General features: G+C 35.9%; 1 protein-coding gene across 1 annotated transcript; it reads left to right on the top strand.

The window, feature by feature from the left end:
• The first annotated feature begins 239 nt into the window (after positions 1-239).
• LOC140143390 (uncharacterized) lies at positions 240-24,085 on the top strand. Its single transcript, XM_072165246.1, has 11 exons — positions 240-306; positions 6,183-6,440; positions 7,732-7,998; positions 16,895-16,951; positions 17,376-17,489; positions 18,861-18,977; positions 19,641-19,754; positions 20,688-20,801; positions 21,581-21,700; positions 22,705-22,807; positions 23,874-24,085. Exons 1-11 carry the CDS (start codon positions 240-242, stop codon positions 24,067-24,069), a joined length of 1,527 nt encoding a protein of 508 aa, XP_072021347.1. The 3' UTR covers positions 24,070-24,085.
• Positions 24,086-27,763: the final 3,678 nt, after the last annotated feature.

Below are 27,763 nucleotides of genomic sequence, written 5' to 3'. Positions count from 1 at the left end.
GAGGGGGGGCTGCAGCAGAGGCTCAGCACCCACACAAAGTCAGGCTCCGCTCTGCAAAAATTAGGGGGCGTGGCGCCGCTCTGCAAAAAATAGATGATGCGCGCCGGGTGGTGTCCCCCTTAAATCCTCCTCTGTGTGTGCAGGTTTGAGAGACAACGAGGGGGGGCTTAACAGTATGCTTGTTACCTTGAGGCAAATTAATGATGATGATAACTCAATTTTCAAAATTGTCTCCTTTCATGATTGGATCCGATCGAGCCAAATATTGTGATAGAGTTCACTTCTTGACATCTAAGATCGTAGTGGGTAAGTGCAATAGCTGCCCTGTGAACATTTGACAATTTACACACAGTATATTGTACTTATCTGCACTTGGCAGATACACACGGCAGCTATTGCTCTTACCCACTTCTGGCACTGAGCAATCGATATATTTGCCTTTGTTTAGTTGACTTCACTATCACTGTGCGTATGGTTGATTAAGACAAGTGTGAGAATCACTGACAAGACAAATAAAAGTTTCAATGTAAAATGGCATGATTTTGTAACGGGGATTTCATGATGGTTCCCATGATGTTATATTCCCAAGCCAAATATTGTGATAGAGTTCACCTCTTGGCATCTCATATCAACTGCTCAGTGCCAGAAGTGCAATAGCTGCCCTGTGAACATTTGACAATTTACAGAAATTACACACAGTATATTATATTGTACCATATTCACGGAGGAGAAAGAAAACAGAGAGCGTACCACCAGTCAAAGTCTCCACATCATCCGGTAATGAGGGCTGGCATGATTGTTCCATGAAATGCGACAGACGAGACTGATATGCAATTACCGCATATTTTCAAGGCACGCAGCGCTGACGTGATTGTTAGATACAATCGGCCCTCATGAGTATGCGAAAACTTACATCATATAATACACAGGGACTTTGACTGGTTGTACGCTCCCCGGTGTACGCTCTCGGTTTTCTTTCTCCTCTGTGACACATGGCAGCTATTGCTCTTACCCACTTCTGGCACTGAGCAGTCGATATATTTGTCTTTGTTTAGTTGACTTCACTATCACTATGCCTATGGTTAATATATATATTAAGACAAGTGTGAGAATCACTGACAAAGACAAATAAGTTTCAATATGAAATTGCATGATTTTGTCACGGGGATTTCATGATGATTCCCAAGCAGAATAATGTAGGATTGCCATGTTTGCCACATCATTGGGCTACTTAAACGGCTGGATGCAAAGGTGGGCCACTGCTACCACTAAACAGGATTTATTATAGTTTCCAGGGACTTCAAAAATAAAAAATTGGCCCGCATGGTAAATGTTGGCATGAACTTTTTGGATATGTTTTTGAAATTTCACTTAAAGCAGTTAGTGTTCTCTTCATATCATAAAAATGTTTCTTACTACATTGTAATTACAACCTTCGGGGGCATATTTAAATATATTTTTTTAAAGGTGGACCTTTTGTTTATTTGGGTTGGGCTGTAGCCTGGATTCACAACAATAAAGTCCCTGATAAAGGCAAAAAAGCATTGGTAGATTTCTAACTAAATTCACCATATTTGGGTGCCTTTTTGGGCTGGAAAGAAGACTACTTGAGCTAAAAGGTGTCATCTGGGACCTTGGTCTGCCATCTATACTAATAAAATAATAAGCGGTCTCTATCTGTCTATCTGTGTATCTGTGTATCTGTGTATCTATCTATCTATCTGTCTGTCTGTCCGGCTATGCGTTCCATGGCCTTCGACGATCGAGCGAAATTTCGGATATGGATAGGTGACGGAAAAGAAAAGCAAGTTAACCGGTGGTTTTGAAGGGCCCCTCGAGGTCAAAGGTCATCTAGGGGGAAAATACCCCAACTGGATAGCAAAAGCAGCAGCAAGTGGATACAAAGATGTGTAATGGGCAACTCTGGACAAGTTTCATTCAGCTTTTGGCTGTTTGCCCAATTTGAAATGCACTGTAATGTCTACCCAGAATGCATTGCTGCAAAGCTACAGGTGCACTAGCATTAATAAAATAATGAGCTCTGTGTGTTCGATGGCAATGCGTTTCACCAAGGCTTGACGCATCATTCCGATATTTCGGACATAGATGGGTACCGGCGTGCGCTGTTTACCGGGTAGTTTTGAAGGTCATCGGAGGTCAAGGTCAAAGGTCACAGATTTCAAACTTTGTCCGATCGGGCCCAAACTTGGTGGGTGGGATCCTTGATAGGAGGGGAAATATATGTCCAAAATAAAAGCGAGGTCAACCGAGGTCAAAGGTCATTACGGAGGGGTCAAATTGCAAACTTTGTCCGATGGGGCTCAAACTTGGTGGGTGGGATCCTTGATACGAGGGGAATATATGCCCGAAATGAAATCGAGGTCAACGGAGGTCAAAGGTCATTACGGAGGGGTCAAATTTAAAACTTTGTCCGATCAAGCTCAAATTTGGTGGCTGGAATCCTTGATACGAGGGAATATATGCGCGAACTAAAGTTGAGGTCAACCGAGGTCAAAGGTCATTACGGAGGGGTCAAATTTCAAACTTTGTCCGATGGGGCTCAAACTTGGTGGGTGGGATCCTTGATACGAGGGGAAATATGCCCGAAATAAAATCGAGGTCAACGGAGGTCAAAGGTCATTATGGAGGGGTCAAATTTCAAACTTTGCCCGATCGGGCTCAAACTTGGTGGGTGGAATCCTTGGTATGAGGGGAGCATGAAAAACATTATATGGAGGTCATCCAAGGTCAAAGGTCATGGATTTCAAACTTTGTCTAATCGGGCTCAAACTTCATCATCTGAGTTCAAAGGTCATCTGGGGTCAAAAAGTATCTCTATCATCATCTGGGGTCAAAAAGTATCTCTATCATGCAGATGGTGCCCTTATTATAGCTACAGGGCTATTACAGCAGCAGGTGCACTAGTATATAAAATATTAGCAACTCTCAATACAGTATGCATACCAAAGAAAAAGTTTGATGACTGCGTAGGTAAAAAGAAGCGGGGTCTCTCTGCGACAACTTTGTAGTAGACATTTATGACAACATAAGCAGATCAAAATATGGAGATCTATCTATACTAATAAAATAATAAGCGGTCTCTGTCTATCTGTCTGTCTGTCTGTCTATCTGTCTGTCCGGCTATGCGTTTCGCCGTGCTTCGACGCATCGCGCTGAAATTTCGCATATAGGTAGGTATCCGGAAAAGCATGTTGGCCATGTGGTTTTCAAGGTCATCGGAGGTCAAGGTCAAAGGTCAAATGGGGGAAAATACCCCACATGGATACAAAGCAGCAAGTGGATAAAAAGAATCTAATAGACAATCTACAACAAGTTTCAAGCTGCCCAAGCCGGTGAACAAGGTCATTCATTCATAGATTCCAGGCTTTTGGCTATCTGCCCAATTTGAAATGCACTGTAATGTCTACCCAGAATGCATTGCTGCAAATGAATCTTAAATTTCAAATAGTATCGCTATCATGCCAGTGCTCTCGCAGCATCTGGGCTCTCATAGCCGCAGGTGCACTAGTTATATCAAAAGGAGGAGCCTACTGCTGCCTGTTTTACTTACCTATTTATGTTTCATTCGGATATGCTTGGCACAAGGTAAGTTTATAGATTTTAATAGTTTTTATTTTGTTGCATTTTTACTTGCTTGTATTTGCCCTTGTTAACACTGTCAGTTGGAAATAAATGATTTAGTAGTTCACAGCATCTTGCGAATGGTTGTGAGCTTTGGCAAAAATTGCATTGATATGTTTGTAGGTCCTGTGGTTCTTGAGTTATGTTGTTAAAAGGGCATTTCGTGATCCACAGCCTCATCCCCCACTTTTCTCAAAAAAAAGTTGAGATTTTTATATCACTGGAATACTCTGGCTACATAATGTTTATGTACAAAATATTTCTTGCAGATTAATTCGTTTAACAAAGATATCGCGAAATTTGAATTTCGTTCTGGTGCACCAGAACGAAATTACAACGTATTGTCTATGGAGCAGTGTAATACACATAATCATGCATAACTCGCAAACGCAAAATCGGAATCAACTGAAATTTTGGGAATATGCTTTTTTCGTGGATATATACTGAAAAATGTCATAAAAAGAGCATGCTAGGATCACGAAATACTCCTTTAAGAGGGCTGAAACAATAACACTTTTGTAAAACATGCATAACTCATGAACAACAATGAATCAAGCAAATTTTCAAACTTCATGATTAGTAGAATGAACTTTTGCAAAACATAAAAGTGTTATTTTTCAATAATATTTTGATTTAGATATGAAAACCGATTTTTTTTGGCTGCTTCGACCAACAATACTTTGTCAACCCTTAAATGGTTGCTCTGTGTGGAACACTCGAGTCCTGGTGGGACCAAGCTCAAGCCAGGCTAAAGGCATATATAAAAATATATAAAAATAGTTACTGATCTATATGGAATGAAAAGAAAAATGGAATTGAAGATAAAAAACAAGGAAAAGTAGTGAAGTCAATACTTTTTTTGCTGTTGCACTGCAAGCATGCTGACAAGCCCCCCTTGTACGTGGATGAGCAGAGTCTTAGCTAGAAATTGAGGTTTGCCGGTCATTTGAACAAAATGCCTGTCCTAATTTGACCTTTAAAACATTTAGACCTCTACAGTCCATTGGGGGTTCAAAGAGTTCAAATATGTCTTGCTATATGGCCTTCTTTTGCAAAGCTGGTTTTCTAAAAAAGGTCATCAGCCTTTGTCAATACCTACTGTCAAAGGCATCAATTTTGACCGTCCCAGCCAGGAGCAAACTCCCCATCTAAAATGATGGATGGCTAGCTAAGACACTGTGCATGAGTGCATAAGAATAAGGAGATTTTCAAAATACTTAATTATGATATAAGGAATAACTCATATTATTTGGCTATAATATAAATTTAAAATATATATGTAAATAGCGCCCTCAATTTGCACACAAATGTACAGTTTATAGAATAAGAATTATCACAAAAAGCAGAAAAAGGTGAAATTCGATTTAGAAACAAAAATGTTAAAAATAGCTAAAAATATGTGTAGTGTGAGCTGTTGGCATTGTAAAGGTCTAGAATTGAACATATGTTTTATTAGAAAAATAAATAACTGATCACATCAAACAACCGCGAGTTGCATGTCGTGTTATGCGTGACTGGCATGCGCTTATGTCAATTTACATGAGAGAAAGTGATTAACTTGCCAGCTCACATGTATACGCAACACATTTTGAACTTTTAGCCAAATCTTCTCAAAAAGTCGGCTCCTGCTCATTTTTCATGTACAATCTTTTTCCCAGGCCTAAATGAGGAATAAACATGAATCAGGGCCTAGTTTGGTTTTAAGCCTTTTCTAATGTATTATATTAAGTCACATGGCACTTCTCACTCACATTCTCACTTTTCGAAACACTGATTTTTCTTCCAAGGGTATAGGAGATTTGTATTTACTGGTGTACCCTCTTCACGCATACACTTTCACCCAATAGAAGTGGACCGTATTGTCTTCATGGGTTAAGTACGAGGGGCAGTCAATAAGTAATGAAAGTTGTATTGTGACCCCATACGGATTATTTTCAAGGCACTTCCCTATGATCATGCACTCTTTTGTCTTTCAAACTACACATGTAAAAATGATATCAAGTCATTTGTTTACAACTAACAGCATTAGCATAAAAAAAATGGTCTACAGTCACTGGCTGAAAATGAGTTGATTTATTAAGGGAAATAAGAGGCTGAAATGAGGTATTACTGTATTTTTTACATTTTCTCAGGAATTTTAAGCATGGAGAGTGCTGCCTTTTGGAATAGTATTAGAACAAAACTTCAAGCTCATAAAACCACCTTTGTTGAGCTGTTTTAACCTTAAAAGGTCTTAGTGTTATTTATATGTGTGGTCAAATTTGTGTTATTTTTGACAAAAACAAGGCCTTTCTTTCTCTAAACATTTTGATATTGCCAACAATAGCAAACATGGAAATTTAATTGTTTTTGACAGTTCTTTTTACTAACCCCCAAACACTAAAATGGGAGTCTTGTCCTAGGAAAATATTTGAAACTGTGATTAAAATACAATTGCTATTCTACTATTGTTTCATGTTTGCGTGTTTTAAAAGCGCTCGATATTAAGCACATAAGCTAACTATCGAGTTCTTACTTATATTAATTTTGTCTTTCTACAGTTAACAATCTGACTCTAGGTACAATAACAACAGACATAATCCAAGTAGATTGGGCCCAAATCCCAGGAGCTTCATCCTATATACTGACCCTCACCGACAAGTCTGGAGAGACTCAACCACAGACAGTCACTATTACTGATCCTACCACCATTGCCCATGCCTTCCAGAATCTGACCCCAGGTCAGGACTATTCCATTAGTTTAACAGGTATAGCTGGAGGAGCACCAGTGGATGGTGGCACTGTCATGGCAACTACAAGTAAGTTGGTAAAATTTGTACAAGGTAGAAGGAATATGGTACTGAGCATTATTTGGACAGAGAATTATTATTATTCCCCAGAAGCAAGCCTCCATACATTGTAAAGTATTAATTAGTCAAAAAAGATGTCTAATTGGACTAATTTATGATTAGTCATGCAAAATATTTAAAAAAATTTCAAGATATGCTGCTGAAATTGTGTATTTGTAATGCCAAAAGAATATTAATAACAGTTCACATCAATTTGCATAATTTTACAATATTTTCATGACTTAAAATATTCAATCTGTGCAAAATATCAAATTGCATGACTAATCATAGATTTAGACTTTGTGATTTAATTAGTCATTAATGTGAATTACTAATTAAATGACTAATTGAATGACTAATTATTGATAAAAAGACTAATATGTGATTACGAATTAATCAATAATTAGTCATTCAATTAGTAATTTGATTAATGATTAGTCAACAATTAGTCATTCACGTGGTAATTTAATTAGTAATTCATGTAAATGACTAATTAAATCACGAAGTCTTAAGTCAATGATTAGTCATGCAATAGGATATTTTATACTAATTGACTATTTTAAATATTGTAAAATGATGCAAATTGATGTGAAATTTTATTAATATTCTTTTGGCATTACAAATACACAATTTCAGCAGCATTTCTTGAATTAAAAAAAAAATTCTTGCATGACTAATCATAAATTAGTCCAATTAGACGTCTTTTTTGACGAATTAATACTTTAGGCTGCAATTTGTTAAGTACCGGAATATTATGTTCACCATCAATTTTATCACCTTTTTTAAGATTTAAGACCGCTGAATACATATCTTAAGTAGTGTAATCCAAAAGACGCATATTAATGTGACATGAGCTACTCTATGTTAACCTGCTGTGACATGTTACTGCTCCTCAATCCAGAAATTGTCAAATGTATGACTTTAGTTGTATTGTCCTTCATCACTGTTCATGGTGTTGCCATTCATGCCAACGAACATCAATCTCAATTATGCTTGCCTAGTCTTCAGATATAACACATATTTTAAGTACTAAAAGTTTTGCCTCTTTTAAAATTCAAATTTCTACACTATCATTTACTTTAACCCAGCCCATTTTGGGACTGTTTTTCGCAAGTTTCAGGCTTGTTGAGTGACAGTATAGTGGCATCTCTGAGTCTCTGCAAGCTATGATTATGATAATGTATGTACTCCATTATATTGTCAGCTATTGTCTTTAGGTCTTTTCTTGTAACTCTAAAAATGTTTTTGTTCTGCTCCCTAGTGCCTTTGCCACCACAGAATGTCAAAGTATCAGCTGTTTCAGCCACATCTGCAACACTACAATGGCAACCTCCAGCAGGTGGCACCTATGATGGGTTCCTGATTGTACATGGACCTACAGATGGCTCTGCTCCACCAACCTTGGAACCAGTGCCTCCAGGGTCAACTGTGTATACTGTGAATGGCATCAACACAGCAACAGATTTTGTATCTTTGTATACGACAAGTGGGGAGCAGACAAGTGTGCCTGGTTTCCCTGTAGATGAAAGTAAGAATGTATCCATTATATACTTCATGTGATATAGGACACAATCTGATCCAACAAGGCCAAATTAAGGAAGCAATTTTTAAAATTTTGTTACAATTATGATCAACTTACTCAGTAATCATGTGTGTCATTCCTGAGCATACTTGATACTTGAAGTAAAGGAGGTTTTATAATATCAATTTTATTTATGTATTTCATCATTTGCTCCCTGTCTTTTGCCTGGTATCTCAGTTTTTGTCTCACCTCAGGATGGGACTTAGTAATCACTATTTCTATCTGTCTGTCCGTGTGTGTGTGTGGAGAGGTGTAGGGGGGTGGGGGTGTGTGTGTGTCCGTCCGGAGCTGTATCTTGGGAACCGTAAGACCTACGGGGACGCTACTTGGTGAGAGGAAGGGTATCCATGTTTGCTCCGTAATGCTATGTTTTTGGTGAAAAATATGCAAATTAACATAGCTAATTTGCATAATTTATGCGAAAATCAGCGCAAATTGATAGTGGAGTTTGTGGACAGACTATCTCAAGATCCGTCGGGCGCATGGTAACGAAACCTGGTGACAGGAATTATACACACCTGCTGATCACCTGATTAGTTTTTCGGCGAAAAGTATGCGCATTTAGTTGTTAATTTGCATAATTTATGCGGAACAATTCTACAAATATGGTTGGAAATATGAAGAAATCCGCCTTGTGGAGCTGTTTCTGGGGATCCGTAAGAACGCTAAGCCCTATGATGATGAAACGTGGTAGGGGGTAGCATGTCCAGAGGATCTCGACCTGATTCGATTTTCAGCGCAAAATATGGTAATTACCTACCTAATTTGCATAATTTATGCAGAATATGCAAAAACCTTTTTCTCGGAGACTAGGGTCGCATACGTTCTTCAAACTTGGTGGGTGGGTGCATCTTGACCACAGACAGAACAAGTTTGTATTGGTTAGTGGGTGAAGGTCACCCAAGGTCATCCAGGGGTCATCTGAGGTCAAATTACTAAAAACTGTCATATGGGCAAGAAACTTGGTGGGTACAGTCAACATTTAGAGTCAAATTTTTGGAAGGTCATTTTGGGGTCATCTTAGGTTACCCAGGGGTCATCTGAGGTCAAATTATTAAAAACTGTCATATGGGCATGAAACTTGGTGGGTACAGACAACATTTAGAGTCAATGTTTCGGAAGGTAATTTCGGGTCATCCAAGGTCACCAAGGGGTCATCTGACGTCAAATTACTAAAAACTGTCGTATGGGCATGAAACTTGGTGGTTACAGTCAACATTTAGAGCCAAATTTTTGGAAGGTAATTTTGGGGTCATCCGAGGTCACCAAGGGGTCATCTGAGGTCAAATTACTAAAAACTGTCGTATGGGCATGAAACTTGGTGGGTATGGTCAACATTTAGAGTCAAAGTTTCGGAAGGTAATTTTGGGGTCATCCGAGGCCCAATTTTTGGAAGGTCATTTCAGGGTCACCAGGGTCATCTGAGGTTAAATTTGTAAAAACTGTTGGATGGGCATGAGACTTGGTGGGTACAGTCAACATTTAGAGCCAAATTTTTGGAAGGTCATTTTTGGGTCATCCAAGGTCACCCAGGGGTCATCTGAGGTCAAATTACTAAAACTGTCGTATGGGCATGAAACTTGGTGGGTATGGTCAACATTTAGAGTCAAAGTTTCGGAAGGTAATTTTGGGGTCATCCGAGGTCACCAAGGGGTCATCTGATGTCAAATTACTAAAAACTGTCATATGTGCATGAAACTTGGTGGGTACGGTCAACATTTAGAGTCAAAGTTTCAGAAGGTAATTTCGGGGTCATCCGAGGTCACCAAGGGGTCATCCCAGGTGAAATTACTAAAAACTGTCGTATGGGCATGAAACTTGTGGGTACAATCAACATTTAGAGCCAAATTTTTGGAAGGTCATTTCGGGGTCATCCGAGGTCACCAAGGGGTCATCTAAGGTCAAATTACTAAAAACTCGTATGGGCATGAATCTTGGAGGGTACACTTAACATTTAGAGTCAAATTATCGGACGGTCATTTTGGGGTCATCCGAGGTCAAATTACTAAAAACTGTCATATGGGCATGAAACTTGTTGGGTACAGTCAACATTTAGAGCCAAATTTTTGGAAGGTAATTTCGGGGTCATCCATGTCACCCAGGGGTCATCTGAGGTCAAATTACTAAAAACTGTTGTATGGGCATGAAACTTAGTGGGTGCAGTGAACATTTAGAGTCAAAGTTTCAGAAGGTAATTTTGGGGTCATTCAAGGTCACCAAGGGGTCATCTGAGGTCAAATTAATAAAAACTGTCGTATGGGCATGAAACTTGGTGGGTACAATCAACATTTAGAGTCATATTTTCGGAAGGTCATTTCAGGGTCATCTGAGGTTAGTAAAAACTGTTGGATGGGCATGAGACTTGGTGGGTACAGTCAGGTAATCGTGCCCACCAAAATTTAGGGGTCAAAGGTCAAATTTCAATATTGATCCAATCAAGCTGCAATTGAACAGTCAAATCACCATGGCTTGTTGCAGGTTCATTTACTTCTACCAAAAGTAATCGCGAAAGCAGGTGGTCCCGAAAGCAGGCGAGACACGTGGTTCGAGAACCGCCTTGTTCAATTGCCTCCTTTGGCCTGGTGGTTTTGAATTGGTTTGTTTCTTACCTTGAAAATTGTGTTCAAGCAGTCATGGTTGAAGGTATTACTTTATTAGTATTTCAGATGCTTCCAACATGGGCATGAATTTTAAATGCGGTGGGTGGCGGGAAACTTGGAATCGAGTGTGTGAAGGGTCTTCAGTAAAAAGTACTTTAAAAGCATTTGGCTTTGCACAGAGAGATTTATCAGTTACGATTTTCTCATTTGGGAAATTATGTAAACTGTCTATGTCTATGTATAAGTGCTTATTCTATAATAATAATATTTATTTGAAGTACCAAAATACAAACAATATAATACAACATAAACAGTGGTGTACCGTGGCCGCTCCTACCCAGGGGGGCTGAAGGAAATTTTCAATTTTGCCGCCCCTTCCTCAATTTTTTTTCTGTGCTTTGAAAAAGTGAAGAGCAAAAAAAATAAATAAATAAAAAAATATATAAGCGCTTAGCGCCCTAAAAGCAACACATTTTGATGTATAGTACAATTTTTTATACTTTTCAAGTTTTTTCCGCCGCCCCTTCTTCTTTTACCCCGGGGGCTGGCACCCCCAAAGCCCCCTCCCCAAAAAAAATATGCGCATGATAAAATCAATATTACCAGTTACAGTATTCTCATTTGGGAATTTATGCAAAGTGTATATGTGTATGTGTGTATGCTTATTCATATAGAAAAAAGAGGATTAATTGGTCATCACCTTGTGATTATATCGGACAATTCCAGATGAATTCCACACCCCCTATGGAAGACACTGAAATTTTCAACCTTTACACTCAATTTTAATACTTGCATACTATCATTGCTCATATCTCAATTTTATATGATTTATAACTTGAGACAGATTAGAAAGGGCAACATATCGGGTCACATCTCCCAACATATTTGTCTTTTCTTTCAATTAATTTAGGTATGGTAACTATAATAGACAAAACTGATACGTCACTTACCGTCATGTGGACTCCATCGGACACAGCGAACACCTACCAGATCATGCTGATTGCCCTGGCTGAAATTTGATACACTTTTGATACGTATGAAAAATGTATGAAATAAAAGGCTTTGAATTGGAACCCTCATTTCATACACTTTTATGTATCAAAACTGTATCAAATTAACATTGCATACACATTTTATACATATCAAAAGTGTATCAAATGCCAAGATAATGTATCAAAAAGTATCAAATGAAATGTATCCTTTCATTTTTTTCATACATATTTGATACATAATTATATCAAAAGTGTATCAAATAAGTAACTGTATCAAATCAGGGTTCCAATTTAAACTGTATCAAATTAGCGTTCAAATTTTTATCCTTTCATTTCATACACATTTCATACATCATTTATATCAAAAGTGTATCGAATATGTTACTGTATCAAATGAGGGTTCCAATTTAAACTGTATCAAATTAGCATTGACATTTTTATCCTTTCATTTCATACACATTTCATACATAATTTATATCAAAAGTGTATCGAATATGTTACTGTATCAAATGAGGGTTCCAATTTAAACTGTATCAAATTTTCGTTGAAATTTTTATCCTTTCATTTCATACACATTTCATACATAATTTATATCAAAAGTGTATTGAATATGTTACTGTATCAAATGAGGGTTCCAATTTAAACTGTATCAAATTTATGTTCAAATTTTTATCCTTTCATTTCATACACATTTCATACATAATTTATATCAAAAGTGTATCGAATATGTTACTGTATCAAATGAGGGTTCCAATTTAAACTGTATCAAATTTGCGTTCAATTTTTATCCTTTCATTTCATACACATTTCATACATAATTTATATCAAAAGTGTTTTGAATATGTTACTGTATCAAATCAGAGTTCTAATTTAAACTGTAGCAAATAAACTGTCAATTTTTTATCCATTTCATACATTCATACATAATTATATCAAAAGTATATGAAATATGTAACTGTATCAAATCAGCTGTTCCAATTTAAACTGTATCAAATTAACATTCAAATTTTTATCCTTTCATTTCATACATATTTCATACATAATTTATATCAAAAGTGTATTGAATATGTTACTGTATCAAATCAGGGTTCCAATTTAAACTGTATCAAATTAACATTCAAATTTTTATCCTTTCATTTCATACACATTTCATACATCATTTATATCAAAAGTGTATCGAATATGTGACTGTATCAAATGAGGGTTCCAATTTAAACTGTATCAAATTAGCATTGAAATTTTTATCCTTTCATTTCATACACATTTCATACATAATTTATATCAAAAGTGTATCGAATATGTTACTGTATCAAATGAGGGTTCCAATTTAAATTGTATGTTTCAAAAACTTTAATGAAGCAGATTATATTGATACAATCAAAAATATTGATTGGGGTAGAATTCGTAATATAAATGATGTCAATGAAGCACTTAATGAATGGCAGTCTTCATTCAATGCTGCCTGTGACAAGCATGCACCATTTAAGGAAAAGAAAGTTAAAGGTTGTTTACCTGAATGGGTGAATAGTGAATTTTGAGACTAAGTAAAGATAGGGACTACTATTTTTCAAAAGCACATAAGACAAATAATGCTGAAGATTGGAGTAAAGCAAAGTCTCTTAGAAATAAAGTAAACAATATGAAATATTCACTGAAAAAGAGTTATTGTAACGAGGCTATAAGTAACAACATAAATAATAGTAAAACTCTTTGGAAAACAATTAAGAAAATTATACCAAACAAAACATCAAGTATACCTACAGCAGTTGTTAAAAAGAATGGTAATTACTCAGGTAACAAAAACGATATGGCAAATGAGTTCAATGAGTTTTTCACTTCAATATGTAATGAACTTGGGAGTAAATTTAATAATAACAATGATAATTATGTATGCACTTGTAATACTATATGTTCTCATCAAAATCATAGTGTAAACAAATTTAGTTTTAGAGCAATATCTAATGAATTTGTTCTCAAACAAATAAGTAAAATGCAAAATTGTAAATCGTCAGGATTAGATCCATTCAATGTAAGGTTATTAAAGTTGGCTGCGCCTTTCATCTCAAAATGCCTTGTTCATATTTGCAACCTGTCTTTGAATGGGTCTACTTTTCCTGATGCATGGAAGAAGGCTAAAGTAACTCCAATATTTAAATCGGGTGATAAAACTAATGTTAGTAACTATAGACCTATCTCTGTATTACCAATTGTATCAAAGATCATTGAAAGAGCTGTTCATGATCAATTATATGAATATATGAGTAATGTAGGACTGTTATCAAATGCTCAATCAGGATTTCGTCCGAATCATTCCACAACAACAACCCTTCTAGATGTGCAAGATTACATTTTAAAGAATATGGATACAGGTTATGCTACAGGCGTTTTATTTATAGACTTAAAGAAAGCATTTGATACTGTAAATCATGATATTCTGATTAGGAAACTTAAACAATATGGGGTATATGGGGATGAATTATTATGGTTTAAATCATACTTAAACAACAGAGAACAAACTGTTAATGTTAACTCAACTCTTTCTGACTTTAGGCCAATTGATATTGGTATTCCTCAGGGCTCAATTTTAGGTCCTTTACTGTTTATCATTTTTGTTAACTGTTTACCTAATGCTGTGTCTGAATGTAAAACTGTAATGTATGCTGATGATACCTCTTTAATGTGTAAAGCTAAAAATGAATCTGATCTTAAAATTCAAATGGAGTCATGTCTAAGTAGGGTAGCTGAATGGTTCAAAGTAAACAAACTCACTTTAAATGTTGAAAAGACTAAGTTTATGATCTTTGGTACAAACAAAATGCTTGAAAAGTTCAACAATGTACATTTATTACATAACAACAATGATATTGAAAGAGTAGATGAGTTTAAATATCTAGGTGTAAAATTTGATAGCAAGATGTCTTGGTCAGCTCACGTTGATAATGTTAGTAAAACTATTTCCAGTAACATATTCGATACATTGAGGCTCTATGTATCGAATATGTTACTGTATCACATTTATGTTCAAATTTTTATCCTTTCATTTCATACACATTTCATACATAATTATATCAAAAGTGTATGAAATATGTAACTGTATCAAATCAGGGTTCCAATTTAAACTATCAAATTAGCGTTCAAATTTTATCCTTTCATTTCATACACATTTCATACATAATTATATCAAAAGTGTATGAAATATGTAACTGTATCAAATCAGGGTTCCAATTTAAACTGTATCAAATTAGCGTTGAAATTTTTATCCTTTCATTTCATACACATTTCATACATAATTTATATCAAAAGTGTATCGAATATGTTACTGTATCAAATCAGCGTTCCAATTTAAACTGTATCAAATTAGCGTTGAAATTTTTATCCTTTCATTTCATACACATTTCATACATAATTTATATCAAAAGTGTATCGAATATGTTACTGTATCAAATGAGGGTTCCAATTTAAACTGTATCACATTTGCGTTCAAATTTTTATCCTTTCATTTCATACACATTTCATACATAATTATATCAAAAGTGTATGAAATATGTAACTGTATCAAATCAGGGTTCCAATTTAAACTATCAAATTAGCGTTCAAATTTTATCCTTTCATTTCATACACATTTCATACATAATTATATCAAAAGTGTATGAAATATGTAACTGTATCAAATCAGGGTTCCAATTTAAACTGTATCAAATTAGCGTTGAAATTTTTATCCTTTCATTTCATACACATTTCATACATAATTTATATCAAAAGTGTATCGAATATGTTACTGTATCAAATCAGCGTTCCAATTTAAACTGTATCAAATTAGCGTTGAAATTTTGATCCTTTCATTTCATACACATTTCATACATAATTATATCAAAAGTGTATCAACTATGTCACTGTATGAAATCAGCGTTCCAATTTAAACTGTATCAAATTAGCATTGAAATTCTTATCCTTTCATTTTATACACATTTTATACATAATTATATCAAAAGTGTATCAAATATGTCACTGTATCAAATCAGCGTTCCAATTCTAATGCTGGCCAGCGGGACCGCCCTATTTTTGATACATGCCATTTGATACACTTTTGATATAGTTTTTGATACACTTTTGATAGTTTTTTTATACACTTTTGATAGTTTTTTTGATACACTTTTGATAGTTTTTTGATACACTTTTGATACAGTTTTTTATACACTTTTGATACAGTTTTGATACACTTTTGATACAGTTTTTTATACACTTTTGATACAGTTTTTCAAATTTCAAAATTGGTCCAATCAAGCTCAAATTCAACACGAATTATCCTTACATGATCTAAACATATTTGCAAACATTAATGACCCCAAAGTGAAGGGGTCAAAGGTCAAATTTTGAAATTAGTCTAATCAAGCTCAAATTCAACACTGCCCTCTACTGCTAATGCTGACCTCTAGCACTTTCCCCATCACGGAGCAGCTCAATGCACTTTCCCTATCAACGTTCAAAATTACAACATAATAGGATAAATGTGTGAGAAAGTCTTGCAAAAAGAAGCAAAACCCAACCAAAATGGAACATACATACATCAGAGGGCCTGCTTGGAATGCAGTGCTTGTCACTGAAGTTGTTACCCTCAATAAAGAGAGAAAAAGGCTACCAATAACATCTACTATACAGGCATGTGCTATATTCATGCTTAATACATAATACATTGAGGCTCTATATATAATATATAGTAAGCTTACCTTATCAGAAGAAAGTCAGATATTTCCTCTTTAATCACAGTCCCTGATTACAACTACATTGTAACCTAATGTGCAGTCTAAAGTCCAATTTGATACACTTTTGATATACATCTAGCACCAAAAAGTTCACTTTGATACACTTTACATACACTGAAAAACTGCAAAGTTCAATTTGATACACTTTTGATACACCACAAGCATGGCCAAAATTAACTAAGTTCAAATTCGATACACTTTTGATACATTTTTGATACAGTTAGGTGGTATTTGATACAGTTTTGATACCTTATATTTTCAGTTGATACATTTTCAATACACCCTTTGTATATCAAAACTGTATTAAATTGCTGTTTGATACAGTTTTAATACACTTTTGATACACTTCTTGCTGTATAGAATTTCTGCTAGGGTGATAACCAAGGCAATATTGTGGAAGTCATTGAGGCTCCTAATCATGTAACAGATTACATGTTCAATGCTCTGACTACTAATACTGAGTATACGGCTGTAATTACATCTATAGATGAATTTGGAGACCCGTTTCCAGTTGGACAGGTGACAGATACCACAGGAACTACAGGTAAGATTGTTACTTCAGAGTGTTGTAAACTTGAATAATAAGAAAGTTACTCATTCTATTTTTCTCAAGTTTGTAAATATAATATTAGTTCAATTTCTTGAAGCAAATGTTATTTTTGCATGGTTGTTTTGAGCTATGGTAAAGTTAGTTGGTAACAGGAAATAAAGAAAGAAATGGGACTAAAAAAAGAGCATGCTTTTTGTATGTGTGTTTTTTTGTTGTTTTTTGGCTTTGTTGTTGTTGTTTTTATTTTGCTTTTTTGTTGCTTTTTGGCATTGTTGTTGTTGTTGTTGTTGTTGTTGTTGTTGTTGTTGTTGTTGTTGGTGGTGGTGGTGGTGGTGGTGGTGGTGGTGGTGGTGGTGTTTTCCTCCAAATATACTTGGCATTCAAAGTTTAATTGTTATCCCTTTTATTTTTGTTTTAGTGGTGGATTTCTGCACCCCTAGTCCATGCTTGAATGGAGGTGTGTGTGTTAATGGGGCCAATACATTCATATGTCAATGTCCTACTGGATTCACTGGAACTAGATGTGAAACAAGTAAGTTTGTAATCTTTGTGTAGATTGTTTGTCCGGTAGTTCAAAACATTATTTTGGGAATTAAATCTTATTCTGGATTTTACTTTTTGGTACTCACCTTACTCTAGCTATTACTTATGAAACTTCATTAGGCATTTGAATTGGCCTTTTTGGTAAATCCCATAATTCATTGAGGTTAGACCCGAGATGTTGTCAATGACATCATGCCGATACGCACATTGTTTAGTGGTGTTAAGTTGGTGTGATGTCAAATGATGACATCTTGGGTCTAAACGCAATGAATTATGGGATTTACCGAAAAAGGTCAAGAACACTGAACTCTTCTTCAATTTAGAAGAGACGATCATTCTAAGGAGAGTTGGTTTGGAACCGGGGTTTGAAGAGGATTTATGGAATCCATCAGGGAGAGAGTGGAACAGCCCACCATCAATAAGAGAGGGTGACTCTGCTTCTAGCTTTCACATGCAATTGCATGGGGCCAGGCATTGCAACACCATCATACAGGCCACTACCAAATTGGACAACAAACTCATATGTCATATCTTGGGGCTGTGCAATAATTATGTGTACCCCCGGGTGGTGAATTTTCAAAATGGTATGCCAAAATCGCTTCCCCCCTTGGCCATGCCAAAATCCTTTGCCCCCCCCATTTTGATGTGCCAAAAACCTTTGCCCCCCCTTTTGACGTGCCAAAAATTCTTTGCCCCCCCTTACACATGCAAGATTTTAGGGAACCCAAATTTAAAACCTTAAATTGTCTTATGATATAATACGAGCACAGCGAGCAGGAAATTTTGCATATTTGAATGTGTTCCTAATGTTTTCCTACACCTTTTTAGGGTGTAATATAGAAATGGTGCCCAAAATATCTGCCAAAAATTACTTTCGACCTGCCAAAAATTGCTTGACCCCCCCCTTCGACCTGCCAAAAATGCTTGCCCCACCCCCCTTTGGCCTGCCAAAAATCTTTGCCCCCCCCTCTATAATTCACCAGACCCGCGGTACACATAATTATTGCACCACCCCTTAAAATTCTTGAAAAGGCACTACTACATGGGATATCAATGACCCCCATTTCCCTAGCTCTGTCATATAGCTGTGAGGGGAAAGGGAAATTGACGTTTAGGATAAACCTTCATGGTCTCTTGTGCTAAAGTCAGGCACCCTGGGACAGCCTAAATTTTATTTCAAGCAGCAAAAAACAATAAAAACACTGACAACTAGATTTTGGCCATTATGTTGTGTTGTATGGGGCTTATCTGCTCGGAATTATGACAGCGTATGCCTAGCGCAGTACTTTTTTTCCAAGATTGAAGATTAATTTGCAATGTATTCTTACAACTATAATATTGTTTTCCCTCTCCAATTCAGCTGTCAATAATTGTGATCCGGTGAATCCATGCCAGAATGGTGGACTGTGTATTACACAGATAGGAAGCTATGCATGTGTGTGTTTGACAGGGTTTGTTGGGACTCACTGTGAGACAAGTAAGTCAGTAGAATATTGGTATCAGTATGAGTATGTAATACTACCAGTGCCCGTGGCGTAGCCAGTGGGGGTTGTTGCAATTGATAACCAGCCAAGTCAGCTGCCTGTGATGCATGTAGCCAGAACTTTTGTGTAATTTTTTGACATGGAGAACAGCCTAGCTCTTTTGATGTTCACTGTGCTAGAGCACGACCTTCAACACACAAAATTTGGAAATCTATTTAGCATAACAAAAAGTTAGTTTGTGTATTTTTGATGCATTTGTTTGTTTGTTTGTTTAAACGGTCGCTCCGTGTGGAGACACGCTTGGGTCCTGATGGGACCAGGCTCAAACAAAATGCTCAAGCCAGGCTAAAAAGCCTAAGCATGCTGCCCTATATGGAAAGAGAAGTGAGAAACTAATTTGAAGGCAAAGAACAAGGACAAGAAGGCCACTCCCAACAATCAAGTGAACAATTTTACTGTCAGCCTTTGGGTCAAGAGAAAGGAAACCTCTTCATCCAATCTCAACTGCCACTGATAGGCTTGTGTATAAATGGTATGTCTTGACTATCAGAGTGTCACAACAACTTTCTCAATGTTGAATCTATCATGAGTGTGTCATGTAAAATGATCAAAAGCCCAAAAATTACATGTTTAACTTTTTTCCCATACTTGTACAGATGCAAATGACTGTATCGTGAATCAGTGTCTAAACAATGGTGTATGTGTAGATGGAGTGAATACATTCACATGTCTATGCCCTCAAGGATTTGATGGAACTCTGTGCCAAAACAGTAAGTGTAGAGTGTCTAATTACAAAGGAGCAAGATAATGAAGTAATGCATTATTGGCTCAACTTTTTATTTGGACATGGAAATTATAATTATAAGGAATATTAAATCATTAAATGTTTAATGTGACAGTGCGAAATTGCTAAATGCATAATGTACTGTCAAAATGCATCTAGAATATTTAGCAAATGTTCTTTTTGTACAAATCCAAATGTATTTCGGTATAAAGATCTTTAACATACCTCAATGACGTTTCATACTACACCGTAGTACTTTCTCAAATGTACTGATCAACTCTCACACTCCTCGTCTGTTTCCTGCTGGAACTCAACGTTGGTGGCATTTTGGAGTGGAGTAATTGGTCATAAATGTGGGGTAGGAAGTGGTTGCCCTCATCTCGGTTGAAAGATTTTGCATCTAGAATAATTAAGTCTTTCACAATAGACGTTTTCCTAAGACAGCTGCTTATAACTGCTTTGTTTACGATGACCCAGTGTTTAATAATATTCCCAGTAATCATGCAGCTATCGAGTGCAACACTTACACTATAGTTGCACATTGCTTAATGTGTGTCACAGACAAGTGCTCTTATTACGCCAAAGTACTAAGGATGCTCTCATAAACTTTGTGCGTGTGCATGTGACCTTGTTTTCCAAACGTTTCAGATGCCGATTGAAAAGGTCTATTGAAACTTAATGATGAATTAAGGTTTCAATAGTCATATCTTATATATACTTAAGCTGTCATCATAAAGAAATCCAAACGCTGTGGATGCTTGGTGTATGTAGCTCTATAAGCAATTAAATTTTTAATCAACTTGTTTCAAGTTTGGGCTTGAAAATAAGTGGTTCAGATCAGAGCGGTAATCAACTTTTTTGTTACTGTGTGAATCAGATAATAGTCTAACCATACTAAATTACTTGTTTTCTTTCTTAGATGTTAATGATTGTAATCCAAACCCTTGTCTGAATGGAGGGATATGCAATGATGGAATCAACACCCACACATGTACCTGTCAAGATGGATTCACTGGAACAAACTGTGATTTGAGTAAGTTACAGTGTACTAATAAAGATTCTTTCAAGCAATTTGACTAAGTAAAGAAATACTGATTTGCTTCCCAATTCATACTGAAGAAAATCATCTACACGATTGAGTTTCAAGTATGCTGTTTGCAGTGTTAACCCTGATTGTAATTTTAGGGCATATCAACTTGACTGGCATCACAGGGGTGGATATTCAGAAATGAATATCAAAATGATTGCATGATATGGCCTATGTGCTGAATCATGTGTTTCTATGAACATCTCCTCAGTTTGTTCTCAAATCAATCAGTGAAGTTTCCAATGTTTTTACATGTACTCTGCTGCAATTTTCAGTTCTCCATTGATTAGCATTGATTTGGGCTCTGCACATTTTTCTCAACAATTTTATGCTGCAGCAAAATCATGCAATTCTTCCTGCTCTAGTGACCACGGTGCTGCTGACTTTTTCCACTTCACTTTTGTGTTCATCTAATCGCGTACCAAATTTTCTACCTGTTTCTCCAATATACGATAAGTTGCAGTTCATGCAGGGGATTTTGTACACTGCCTGAGTGGTGTTGTGCGAGTCTCACTTATCATTTAGATGGACAAGTTGTTTATGGAGTGTGTTGTGCGGTCTCTTTCTTGACAAAGGCCACAGTCTCTTTGTTGACAGATGCAACGTACACAGTAAGGGCATTTACTTGGATCAGATACTACAAACTTTGGTTACTAGTTTACTCTACCGCGATCCTGATGAATTTATTCAATCTGTGTTCAGTAAAATTTATGTATTTTTTACAGATGTAGACAACTGCTCACCCAGTCCCTGTGCCAATGGTGGATTCTGTGTTGATGGAGTCAACACATTTAATTGCCAGTGTCCAGATGGTTTTACTGGCATAAGATGTGAAACAACTGAGGGTAAGTTTTCTTATGATTCACTAAGTCAGAAAATCAAAATCTAAAAAATCATCAAAAATCAGATTTTTGTATTTTTATATACATAAGTCTGCTAACATACCCTGTAAGTGATGAGACCTAATGCAAGCTAATAATGTAAAAGCTAAGTTAAGTCAATGTTGGAGGAGTCTCTCTGTAATCCATACGGACACTTGTAGCCACATATATGAAATTGAATTAAGCATCAAGATTTTTGTCAATTTTTTGTATGAAAAAACATCTTAATATGACTATTTATTGACTTATCTTTCAATATTACGCCATTCCTTAAAAATACAGAAATTATTTTTACTCCTTTGCAGATACAGATGTTAACCCTTGTACCATATTTAAAACTAAAAGGGCCAGATGATTTAGAAGTTAATAACTGTGCATCGGTAATTTGGAGGCATTGTGAAAAATCTAAACATTTTGCCTTTGGAACCGAGGAATATCCCGATCGCCCAGAGGGATATTCCGAGGTCCAAAGCAAAATGTTTAGATTTTTCACAATGCCCGATATATTACCGATGCAAAGTTATTAACCTCATTCATAACCGTCACTTTATTCTCTTCACCTTACAAAATAAGACAAAATTTTGCTCAAAAGTTTATAAAAATAGATGATTTTTACATCATTCTTCCCTTTCCAAAAATCGATCAGGCTAAAACATGACGACCAATAACAACAGTGCGTATCACAATCTGTGCAATATGGTAGTGCGCAATCCAAATACGGCAGCCAGCGCGCCCGCAGTTTGTTCGACGCACAACAACACGCAAACACCGGTCAATTGTGTGCGACATTGGAACAATTACGCATTTTGCGGTCAATTGTGAGATATTAATGACCTCGATTTGCGTTTGCGTTTTCACAAATAAGTAAATGTAATTGGATCGCACACATCGCGTTTATTAATGAGGTTATGAATCATATATAATTATCTATTCCCCCTCGAATGTGTTTTGTCATATTCCTTTTTTAGATGATAACATGCCTTGGCTAGCCATCATAATATCAGTTGCAGTAATTGGTACACTGCTTATCCTGACCATCAGTGTTCTGCTGACTAAACATTTCTGTAAAAGGTAAAGCTTCGTCATAGCAGTTGTATGAGTTGTATCATCAACAAGCCATTATTTACCACAACTTAGGGGTGGTGCAATAATTATGTGTACCCGGGGTGAATTATAGGGGGCAAAGATTTTTGGCAGGCCAAAGGGGGGGCAAGCATTTTTGGCAGGTCGAAGGGGGGGGGTCAAGCGATTTTTGGCAGGTCGAAAGGGGGGGCAAGCAATTTTTGGCACAGATATTTTGGGCACCGTTTCTATATTACGCCCTAAAAGGCGAGGAAAAGCGTTCTGAACACGTTCAAATATGCAAAATTTCCTGCTCGCTGCTTTCGCATTATATGTTAAGACAATTTAAGGTTTAAAATTCGGGTTCCCCAAAATCTTGCATGTGTAAGGGGGGGCAAAGATTTTTTGGCATGTCAAAAGGGGGGCAAAGGTTTTTGGCACGTCGAAAAGGGGGGCAAAGGTTTTTGGCATGGCCAAAGAGGGGGGGAACAAGCGATTTTTGGCAGACCATTTTGAGAATTCACCCCCTGGGGTACACATAATTATTGCACCACCCCTTAACAATATGCAGACTATTGTTCTCATTTGGGAGACGAAGGCCTCACACAGTATTGTTACTGTGCATCCATCCACTGTTTGCTTTGTAATGGTGCATCCAACTGAAATTATAATACCTATAGCATCACAACCCATTGCAATATCGCATAGATAAATCAGAAACATGTGTTTGTGGAAATAAGCTCTTCATATACTGAAAACGTCTAGCCTACTTTGTTCTAAAGTTATGAATTTTTGTGATGTTTTTTTTGTCCATATTTTTGCCTTTATCTCAATTTCAAATTTGCCACATGCAAGGTTTGCAAATTGGAAACCAACAAATTTGGCATGTGCAAAGGGGGTCAAAGATGATTAAATTTGCATACTAGATATACAGCCAATCAGCCAAATATGAATAAATATGCATATTATTAATTAGCATTTTTCATTAATTCAATTCACCCAACCATGATTCTAGTCCCCCCACTATAATTCTAGTCTAATTATTATTATATCATCATTATTTTCTTTTCAATAGGCAACCAAACCCAAATTCCGAGACCTGTGCACATTCAGAAGACAAAAGCCCAACACACATTGGAATGTCGAATTTGAGCCCCCCAAACCATCATGCAAACCCAGTTCATCATCAGAGGAGCAATGGAGACTATGAAATCCCTAATCCTACTGATTTGCCAACCTATCAGGCCCTTTATGCTGCAATTCAAGAATAACAAGAAACTTCTGTTGAAATTTTATAACATGAGGAATTTCATTACCTCAAGACTAATCAAAACTTAAAAATTTCTGGACGTTTAATCAACCATTGACTTGTTGGTGATTTAACATGCACTACACCTAAGTACCAGCACACTTCAACAATTATTCTGCTGCCATTAGGATATATCATAATCATTTCTGCTTCACCAAGTCTGCAACAGGTACTTTACCACCAGCAGCTCCCCATTTCACACTTGGGTGGAGTGAAGCAATAATTGCCCAAGGATGCAATACACTTGTTGTGGTGGGGCTTGAACCCGCAACCTTTCAATTATGAAGCTTGTGCCCTAAATATTAGGCCAACATGCTTACCAAGTTATAGGTAATTTATCAGTTGTTGAAAATCAATTTTAGCGACATTGATTCATTCTCGATCATGTCAAATGTAATTTTATGTAGGGATGTTCCAATGTGGGTTAGGTTTCCTTGCTCTTATTTTCAGGTGACTCTGATTTGGTGACCATCTGTTAAATTGACATAGAATGACCCAAATATTTGACATTTGCGTGTTTTAAAATTTTCACCCAAGAGCTTAAGAATCAGGGTTGAGTTTCAGGTTTTAGGCAGTGACAGTGCCAGGAGGGCCAAATGCCCCCCTGTCAGAACTCCTCCCCTGTTTCCCCTGCCCCTGTAAAACCCACAATTATGAAAATATATACATTTTGCCCAAAATTAGTTGATTTTGTCCCCCGATATTGACCTGCCCCCCGATATTGACCTGCCCCCCCATACCCCTGAAAAAATTCCTGGCGCCACCACTTGTTTTAGAATCGGAGTTAGTGTTAAAATTAGGGTCAGAGTTATGATTTATAAGGGACATGGTCAAATATTTTCATATTGTGTTTTGTACTTCACATTGAGGCCAATACCTAATGGTAATTAATATATAAGAGTAAGATTAAGAAGTAGATGTATCAGAGACAGCTATACAGTGCTGAATACCAATAAATATATATAAACACAGATTTTATAACATTTCACTAACACTCTGTAGTGAAATGTTATAAAATCTGTGTTTATATTTAAAGCCATATTATAACATTTGCTGAGGAGGACGCCCTCACTAATTTTTTGAAATTCATTTTTTTACACGATTATATTGTACATTATTAAACCAATATACCCTGCAAAAATCAAGACTCTAGGTGCTGTAGTTTTGTCAAAATCCGAGATTTTGAATAAAACGACGGAACCTGCATTTTATTATTACGATGGAATTATTAGTCGAACGCATACACGATGTTCATAACACACAGTACGTACACGGCGTGCGCGACGATGATCTAGACAACAAAGGGTCGTACCATACCATGACCGAAGGAGTGTACATATTGGCGACATATGCGCTGGTAGTAAATTCCAATTTTCTTTGCTTTGCCGTAGTTGTTCGGCTCAAAAATAAAAGGGGATATATCTGACAGTAAAAACTCATTTTTATGGCAAAGGAATGCTAATCTATTTTGTATGAAAATGTTATAATATGGCTTTAAGGTGTAGATTAAATTATTATTATTATTATTTTTATACCAAAATAATCTGATTCCCAAGTTTTGAGGTAAATTGCACTAGTGATTTTGATATTGGAAATAAAACATGTTTCTGTACACATGGTATAACACAATTGGGATATCACTTTTGCGTTTGGAACATCTATATACAACATATTTCAGTCTTACAATTTCACCGGCATTATGAAAAACATGTGAGCTTTCTTCTGATGCCAAAATCTCCATTTTGATAGGAAAATGTGGGGGTGAGGTCAATGTTTCCCAGGGGTGTTAGAGTTCTCTTTTCAGCTCATTTCCTCATTTTTTGTTGCCAAAATGTATGTGTTTTCTTTTTTTAGCCCATATTTGGCATTTTTACCCAAATTTTACACTGTTTTCAGCATTTTTTTTAAATATTTAAAAAAATTTAAAAATTCAAAATAAGTGGTAACCACCACTGGCAAAAGTAATGCACTATTCTATGGTGATAATATGGAGCAATATAACTCAAAATTTGAATCCGATTGTTGATAAGCATTGATGCAAGGCCAGAAACAAAAAGTTTGCATGTATATTGTATGTGAAAACTATTTTAGCACATACCCCTATGCGCTTGGCCTTTTTCTATAATAGACTTTTTATTTGTAAGTTATTAACAACAACAAAAAGTAGCCATAGTGGCAAAAAAACTAAACAAGTAAAAGTGGGCTAAACACATGCACACACAAAAAATCATGCATAGTGCTTTAAAAAAAATTCCTAAAGAGAAAAAAAAAAGCATAACACAAAGCTTCTTGCTAAATGATTATTTCCAAGTTTATTTTGTGGTAAAATGACGATTTTGGTACATAATAACTGAATAAATTCATCTTTAAGAAAAATACAAGATACAAGCAATAATAGCTCCAAGAAGAGTTTTCTTATTCTTTTTTTTCTTTTTTTTTTCTATTCCTGATTTTAAGCATCATTTTGTGCAGATTGGCATGTGTCAATTTTGTTGCCCTATATTTATATGGTCAATATCTCAAAAAATAAGGCCAATACCAAAAAAAACTATCAAGAAAAAATTTCCTGGAATGGAGTCTCAAGATGAAGAAAAACAAAACAAACTTATTGGAAAGATTATTTTGTTTAAATTGTTATGATGTATAGAAAAGTTTTACCCCAAATATGTATTTACATTTAAATTTTTTGATGTCTTGCCTGTAAAAATAATGAATACTTTTATGTGTTTTGCATGAATAATTAAGACTTAAGAAGGTATGACACTTTGACTACATGTATGTCTGAGAGTGCACAGCCACCTTAACATGCTTTGATTATTTCTGAAAGCAGTTATGAATCCTAGTCATCAATAATACATGGTATGTAATTGCATTGTACATGTACATAAATTTTAAGGGTTTTTTGTTGTGTATAATATTGGTTCCTTACCAAGGGAATCACAAATATGATGAGAGTATGCCAAATATATTTAGCCTGTTAACCAGAAAATTAAAAAATAGCTGGATAAGGCTAATCTATTATTATTATTTTTGGTACAGGTATTCCTTCTTTTTAAACAAACAAAAATGCTTAAAATACTGTAAAATTAATCAAATAGGAAAATTTGACGTGTACCGCTATTCACGAACGGTATATTGCTGAAAACCCTATGAGCTGAATTGCAATTTGTATCCTTGTTTGTTAAAAATCGTTGCTTGTATAAACTTTCTTATTTTGATGGCATGTATAGCAAATTAAAGGGGATCTTTATCATAAAACAAAACTTTAAAAATTAACTTTTCATGACATTATCCATATTGATTGAGTGGGTTACAATATCAGTTGGGTTTGTTCCAAATGTTTTGACAAAGATAGTTTTAGTTGACTGCATAATAAAAGGAAATAATATACTATATTTCTATCAGTATATGCTCAAAACACAATCAAAACAAATGAAGGTCAAACCATCCAAGTGTTACTAATGTTGATGTTAAAGGTAACACAGTCTGCGGGCCATATACATATTTGTGAAATTGAGTAATGGGCAAATATAGCCAGCAAAAAAAACCCCAATAAAATACATAAGAAAATGCTGATGAGGAAGTGGTGTATCTTTGAGACATCTTTGTGGTAGATATTACGACTGTACATAAGCAAATCGTAATAATCATAGTAA

The sequence above is a fragment of the Amphiura filiformis genome, unplaced genomic scaffold (genome assembly GCF_039555335.1).
Source record: "Amphiura filiformis unplaced genomic scaffold, Afil_fr2py scaffold_21, whole genome shotgun sequence".
Lineage (NCBI taxonomy): Eukaryota > Metazoa > Echinodermata > Ophiuroidea > Amphilepidida > Amphiuridae > Amphiura > Amphiura filiformis.
This window is presented reverse-complemented; position numbering and strand designations above follow the sequence as displayed.